At 35.4% G+C, this 7,464-nt stretch overlaps 1 protein-coding gene across 2 annotated transcripts; it reads left to right on the top strand.

Annotated features, from left to right (window-relative positions):
• Positions 1 to 638: 638 nt before the first annotated feature.
• LOC140981514 (vesicle-associated protein 2-2-like) lies at positions 639 to 6,405 on the top strand. 2 transcript variants are annotated; one of them, XM_073447935.1, is made up of 10 exons: positions 639 to 873; positions 1,526 to 1,586; positions 2,049 to 2,119; positions 2,261 to 2,342; positions 3,986 to 4,101; positions 4,235 to 4,495; positions 4,885 to 5,006; positions 5,052 to 5,166; positions 5,572 to 5,649; positions 6,127 to 6,405. In XM_073447935.1, the coding sequence occupies exons 2-10, from the start codon at positions 1,538 to 1,540 to the stop codon at positions 6,238 to 6,240; spliced, it is 1,008 nt and encodes a 335-aa protein (XP_073304036.1). In that variant the 5' UTR covers positions 639 to 873; positions 1,526 to 1,537; the 3' UTR covers positions 6,241 to 6,405. The 2 variants fall into 2 exon arrangements, with proteins under 2 accessions (XP_073304036.1, XP_073304035.1); XM_073447934.1 differs by having other exon boundaries at positions 640 to 873; positions 4,885 to 5,166.
• Positions 6,406 to 7,464: the final 1,059 nt, after the last annotated feature.

Raw genomic sequence — 7,464 nt, 5'->3', positions numbered from 1 at the left:
CACAAATCTATTTGAATAAAACGAGTCAGTTAGATCAATATTTAAAATGTAAATAATTTTTTTATCATAAAATGTAATATTTTTTTATGCAAAAACTTGTGTGATACGGTCACACGGGTCATATTTTGTGAGACATATCTCTTATTTGGCTCATCCATGAAAAAAATTACTTTTTATGCTAATAATATTACTTTTTATTGTGAATACGATAGGATTGACCCGTCTCACAGATAAAGATTCGTGAGATCGTCTCACAAGAGATATACTATTTTTTTATGAATAACTTCGGTTTGGTGATTCGAGAATCCCACATCAAAGGTTAGCTCTTCTTATCTCATCAGATTTGACCCCCTTTCATTCATTTATATATTATATTTTTCAAAATAATTTGAACACACATAATTTAATTTTTTTAATACAAAAATTCACATGAAACGGTCTCATATATTTTTAACTTGACTCAACTCATGAAAAAAAATTATTTTAATTTAAAAAAATATTATTATTCATGATAGATATAGATATGGTCGACTCGATAAACATATGTACCTAATTAATTTCTTTTTTTCTGAAAAAATTAATGAAATTAGCGGTTAAAATAAAATTGGGTGGGGGGTGTTGAGCTTCAACAGTTGCACGTTGTTGTCACGTAGACTATACTCCTTTTTCACCCACCGAAAGCTAACCTTTGCGGTCATTTTCTAATAGCGTGAATTTTCAGATCACCAACTTTTTCTGGTCTTCTCTCTGCTCCAATTCCTCAGTTATCATCTACGCCAATGTCAGTTGCATTTCAAATTTCAGTTTGAATTTGAGTTCGGATTGCTGCAAAATATTCTCCAATTCGAGGTTCGCAAAGTATATAACCACCTGGTGAGTTTCATCTTTCGTGATTCTCTCTCGTTTTGTTTGTGTACGGTGCGAGTGCTGTTCATTCGAAGAGGATTGATTTGTGCTGTGATCGCGATTTTTGTGCGTCGTGCATTTGGTGTGCTGGTGCTTGTCACTTTGTGGACTTTGATGTTGCGTGATTCGGTTTCGGTGCTGAGTCGTTTTAACTTTGAATCTAGTGATGAAGTGAGGTTTTTTTGAGTATCCGTACTTGTTTTTGGTGTCTATGAAGCAACGGTACACGGAGATATGCGCACCTTTTTGGCTGGTTGGAATTGGATCGTGGGATAATGAAGTGCATTAAAAGTCTATGGCACTTGGGAATGGAAAATTTTAAAAATTTATGAATTAATGAGCCGCTCTTTACTTAAAATTAGTTTTGTTTATAAATTTAATTGGTCACGAGTATCTTCAGCAAATTCCTTACAATTTCGAGAAAATATATGTCAAAAAACATGTTTTTATTTCGGTTCTTTCTATTGAAATCAAAAGTTTGATGGTTTTTTACACAATGATTCAATTTGCTTACATGCTAAACTAGATATTTTTTCAACAAGTTTAAGGAAATGGATTATCGTGAAGTTTTCTTATTCTTGCTTTATTAAGTTTTATTCAGTTGACCTTTTTTTTTCAGGTGTGAAGAATTATGAAAACTCAGCTTGTAGAGATTCTTCCTCGGGAAATTAAATTCGTATGTAAGTGATTAATTGCAAATGCTTGATGATATGGATTGGATAGTTATAGCACAATTGCTGTTTCGCTTGTTCGTTTTCCCTTTAATTTATTGCTCTCATCTATATGTTTCAAAGCAAGGTGGTAACTGGTAAACGATAAATTTCATGACAACTTATTCTCTTCATTAGTTGCTGCATTTCTTTGATTAAAATTAAAGTGTTAAGAAATCTGATTGTGATATTAAAGAAAGTAAATTACATTAATCGAGATATAATGCTTCTGTTCTTCATGTTGAAAGCAGGAACCCTTCTTTTGTACCGATATGATTAGTAATTACGTTTTTTTCTTCATTTCACTGGATTGACTTTTTTCTCTTAGAAATTTGCTAACTGATTTATACCCTGCTTCTCCATTTCTATTTTTCTATGCATTTCATGTACATTCAAAATGGTTGCTGGTCTGATGCTCCGTTGTCTCTTTAGTTGAGGTGAAGAAACAGAGTTCGTCTACTGTTCACCTTACCAATGTCACCGAACAGTATGTAGCTTTCAAGGTTAGGTGTTTTCTGATCCTGTTATTGTATCATATCTTTACGAAACTCAGACATCGATTTTATGATTTTTTTTCTTTCGATGTGATTATAAATCCTTTTTAATTAGATATAAATAAAAATGGCTGAATGATCGCATTACAGGTGAAGACAACATCACCTAAGAAGTACTGTGTGCGACCTAATGTCGGTATAATCAAGCCAAAGTCTACATGTGATTTCGTAGGTACTTTAGTTTGCCTTATTCATATTTCACATTCATTAATTTTTGATCTTTTGTGTCATGGACTGGGGGATGGGTTGTATAAAGGCTTATTCTATGTTCATTGGCAATGATTTATATGTACAAGTTATTTAGTTGCTGTAATAAACTTAAGTTCATTTCAGAATAAGTAATTCTCTTCAAAATAAGGAGTACTTAAGAAGAAAAACTCTACTTATTTGGGTGTGGCATTACCTGAGTTTAATGGTGGTAGCATTGTTAGTAATGCGTATAAGCTTGACATATCTGTAAAATAATTTTATATATGTACCGAAGAGAATCCAACACAATACATTGGATATTGTAAATTGTGCTTGAGCTGAAGTATCTACAGTTTACCAACACAACGCATGTTGATTCTTTATGTGGACGGTGGTCTTCAACTTTATACGGCATCTTTACAGGAAGTTTGATCTGAAGTAATCTACGGTATGGCGACCTACTCTGACTTTTTTCCTAATAAGTGGCAGAGGTGTCGATCCTTATTTCATGCTGTAGGCGGTAGGTATATGTGGACTGAGCCAACCCGAGGTTTTATTGATAGGGAAGGTTTATATAGCTGATTCTAGTGTTTTGGATTAAGCGTGCATGAGTGAGAGCAGCACTGAGATGTAAGACCTCTTGGGAAGTTCTCGTGCGTCAAGTTGCTGGCGTTGGGCTGCTTGATCTAGTTGGCTAGGTGGGCCGTAAAAGAATGATACCAGATTTTAATGGGTAATACTATCTCTGCTGGGAATAGGGCCGGCGCTTGAGAAAATGTAAGATTGATATCTTAGGGATATTAGATAAAACTAGCAGATAGACACACATCTTTCCGGACTCATGGGCCTAACAACATCCATTAGTACCGAAGTAGGTGCACTTTACACGGTCACGTATATAAGGAAATAAAGTTGCATATTGATTAACAATTATAACTTTTGACCTAGTGATAAGCGTTGATCCTATCAATTGATATTAAGCGAGGTCATGAGTTTAAATCTCTCAAGAAGCATATTTCTATACTTCTTGTGAGGAATGTTGGGTTAAACGTGCGTGAGTGAGAGTAGTGATGTGATGAGTTTTCTCCTGGGAAGTTATCATGTGTCAAGCTGCGTACATTGCGCCGCTTGATCTGGTTGATTACGTGGACCGTAAAAGAATGATATCAGATCCTAACGGGTAATACTTCTAGTGATGGGGCCGACTGTATGGAAAATGGAAGGCTGATTTTTAAGGAATATGAGACAATACCAACAGATAGACACGCACCTTATCGGACTCATGGATTTAACAACTCGACCCATTAGCACCCAAGTAGGTGCACTCACGAGTATAAGGAAATAAAGTTGCGTATTGATTAACATGTATAGCTTTTGGCCTGGTGGTAAGCACTTTATTCTAACATAGAGTATCACAAAATTATTTTCGAACAATTCATCACACAAGATTTTTAATGTGGGAACCCAGACATGAAGAATATAAGATGGGCGCATGTGAACTTTCTCTGCATTAAACATGGAGAAAATAGACCATGGAATTATTGTTATCTTGCCTTTTGATATACCGCGACGGTTTTTCAGCTTTCAGTTTTTGGGTAGTTTTTGACATGTACATCTCTAATGCAGTCACAATGCAAGCTCAAAAAACAGCTCCTCTTGAGTTGCAATGCAAGGACAAATTTCTGATTCAGAGTACAGTGGTGCCATTTGGCACATCGGAAGAGGGGATTACATCTGACATGGTAAGATTACAGATATTGTTGCTTTCGTACCGTTTTCCAGTAGTTTCTCGTTCTCAATTGCTTTGCATGTCAGAGTATTGGTGGAAAATGACGGGTCATCATGGCTATTTTACCATTCTTTTTCTTCTTGCAGTTTGCAAAAGATAGTGAACATTATATCGAAGAGACGAAGATCCGGGTTGTTCTTACTAGTGCACACAATTCACCTGGAAAACTACCAGTTCATGGAATTCTCAAGCAAGAAGAATCTCATGAGACTTTTTTGCCAGAAGAACCCCATTCACCTGTTCTGCTGCCAGTTAATGGAATTTCTAAGCAAGAGCCATATAATGAGCAGTCAGTACCAGTGGCTAAATTGCAGTCTGGAGTTGAAAATTTTCCACCTCCTAATATGGTGAGACATTTCGACATTGCTTTTTTCATGGATGATTAATGACAATTCCAGGCTAAGGTGTACTATCCTTTTAGCGTCAAGCATTTTTGACAATAGTGATACCTAATTATTTTGATGATTTTGCAGTTCCCGCTGTATTAAATATGAACTTGAAAACAATAAAATGCACTCGTCTCTTGGCACCTTGTACCATGTCTTAAAATGTTCTTATATCAGTCAATTCCTGTGAATTATGGCCTTTCTTTCATGTACATAAATTATTTCTTTTATTTGCCTGAAAACTCAACTTCAAAATTTTATTGCATGTTTTTGAGCAGGACAGGTTGGTAATTAAATCAACGAGTGTTACCCCATTAACCTTATCAAAGTATGAATTATTTGTCTCTTAGGTGCTATCAATTAAGAAAGGGGATGCAACCAAGATTGTTAATAACCTGGAAGAGTCTATATCACCGAAGGTTAAGGACAGTATGAAGTCAGTTCCTGCCAAGAGCGAGGAGTTCTACCCTGACAGTATGAAGTCAGTTCCTGCCAAGAGTGAGGAGTTCGACCCTGATAAGAATGACGAATCAAAGCAGGCTAAAGACGTGGAAACAATGGAGTTCAAGCTAACAACAAATATCAAGGAGTTACAGTCGAAGATTAGTTCCTTGGATTCAAAGCTAGTCGAGGTTAGTGCTTAATCTGGTAATGTTGAAATTTGAGGGTCACGTCCTTTGGATGTGGGGATGCTTCATTCTTGGGAACTTTGTGGTAAAGGAGCATCATCTATTCTATATACTAGATACTTGGTACATACTAGATACATGAGACAATATTTATCTTATTTTCTAAAATATATATTTTTAAAATTCAAATTTTGGTAATTAGTAATATGATTAACTTAAGATACATTCCTGATACGAAATACGTGATTTAGCTTGAATAAGTTATGAATAACGGTTAAATATTCCGGTTTTATTGAATTCAAACATCCAAGTATAATGGATGGAGACTAAATTAATATTCAATGAGTGGATCTTTGAAATGGGAGTGGTAACATTAAATTTTCTTTCTTTTTTTAATTTTTTTTACAGGCTGAAAGCACCATTATGAAGCTAAAAGGAGAGAAGATTAATACCGTTTATGAGACGGAAACCCTAAGGCAAGAATTGGTGGGTGAATCTAATACTCTATTCCTTCTCTTCACATCTTCCTTTTAGTTTTGTTAAGTAATACCATAGTATCCTGCCCCTAATTTCCGTCATGACTGAACAGTAACTGAAATTATCTAATGTTTATCATCATCATCATAAATCACTATGGTTTATTGTGTTTTTTGATACCAACACACACATGACTATTGACAGGAAAGATGACCTGGTCAATATTGTTTTTTGGGGAAAATCTTTCGCATAAGTTCAAATCTTTTCATTAAAGGGTGCTGTTTCGTGCCGACTTCACAATATAAACCATGATAGAACATTGAGAGATTGTTTCTCGTTCTCCTATGGATAAGATCTGCATGGGTTTAGACCGAGAATGTATGACTATTAACTATACAGCATTGGGATTGTTGTCAGGAGGATTTCCTTACCTACATCCTTCTTGTTTTAGTAACTTTGCTTTCTGGTATTTTTTCCTTTACGCAGGCAATGTCAAGGAGAAAGAGTGGTGGAAGAAAAGTTCAAGTTGGTTTCCCACCACTATTTGTATGCATGATATCTCTGATCAGTCTGATGATAGGCTTCTTGTTTCGAGCTTAGCAGGAGATTTTTTTTTTTTTGCACTGGCATTGGTCTAGATATGGATTTATTTGATTTTACCAGGTCAAGGGGGTGTGATTTTTGTAAGACACTTGTTGATAATTTTAGTAGAAACTTTGAATATGGATATGTAAAGAACTGATTTTGTCGAATGAAAGAAGGAAATGTTGTGTGTTGGGTAAATGTCACTCTGCTAAATGCATTAAATAAATGATGACATGCCATTACAAAATATAGGAATAGAATTATGAAAGATCCATTTGGGGTTCTTCAAAAAGATAGCCGGGAGAAACCAATCAGCTCCCCACTCAACCACACCCTCATGGCTGAACTTCAAACCGTAGCGAGACCAAATCTTGCTAGCTACGCTAACTATATACCATATAATTATTGTGATTATGGACTTGCAACTAATTCTACCTCAAATGTCTTCTCAAGGAAATTTAACACAACTTTTTTATGTCATGAATGAATAATTAGAACATTATATCAAACACAATTTAATCCAGTCAATGTGAACTTCTAACACATCTCTCTCACGTCAGGAATGAACAATTGGAGCGTTAAGTTTAAGTCGGGACATCTAACACTCCGTCACGCTAAGAATGAATAACTGGAACATGAAGTTTAAGTAGATGTCCTGTAACTGGAGCGTGAAGTTTAAGTGGGTGGCCCAGGAATGAACAACTAGAGTGTGAAATAGAGCGTGGAGTTTAGTGGGTGTCCCATAAGGCAGTCCAATACATAGCAGCCAGTAATAAACAACTAGAGCATTAAGTTTAAGTGAGTGTCATAGCGTGCAGTTTTATTGGGTGATTCATGTATGACAGTCTAATATATAACGGTGAACCTGACTCTGATACCATGTTTAGATTATGGACTTGCGTCTAACTCTACCCCAAAAGTTAGTTCAAGAGAAGATGTTTGTCTGAGTTTATATATACAACTTCTTAGAACTTAATCTAATCAATGTAAGACATCTAACAATAATAAGATCTATGGGAAAATTCCGAAGATTATGTGCAATATAGGGCAAACTCAAGGCAGAAAAACTCTACTTACTAGTTACGATTCCTTTTACTGTTATGCTTCTCCTTGCAAAAGATGCACACTTTGTTCAACTCCAAAGCCCAACCATTATTTTTTCTCGGTAAATAGATTCATATTTCAATCAACTCTTCAAGACATAATAATCACATAATCAACGCTTCTTTGCCTACTTGT

This window comes from Primulina huaijiensis, chromosome 7, assembly GCF_012295235.1.
Source record: "Primulina huaijiensis isolate GDHJ02 chromosome 7, ASM1229523v2, whole genome shotgun sequence".
Lineage (NCBI taxonomy): Eukaryota > Viridiplantae > Streptophyta > Magnoliopsida > Lamiales > Gesneriaceae > Primulina > Primulina huaijiensis.
This window is presented reverse-complemented; position numbering and strand designations above follow the sequence as displayed.

What these genes read in the sequence shown, in the direction of transcription:
- LOC140981514 (XM_073447934.1), top strand. Translation starts at nt 1,538, where the DNA reads ATGAAAACTCAGCTTGTAGAGATTCTTCCTCGGGAAATTAAATTCGTA. An exon ending in AACAGTATGTAGCTTTCAAG is followed by an intron (nt 2,120 to 2,260) that starts GTTAGGTGTTTT and finishes ATCGCATTACAG; the next exon opens with GTGAAGACAACATCACCTAA. An exon ending in ATTTTCCACCTCCTAATATG is followed by an intron (nt 4,496 to 4,884) that starts GTGAGACATTTC and finishes TTTGTCTCTTAG; the next exon opens with GTGCTATCAATTAAGAAAGG.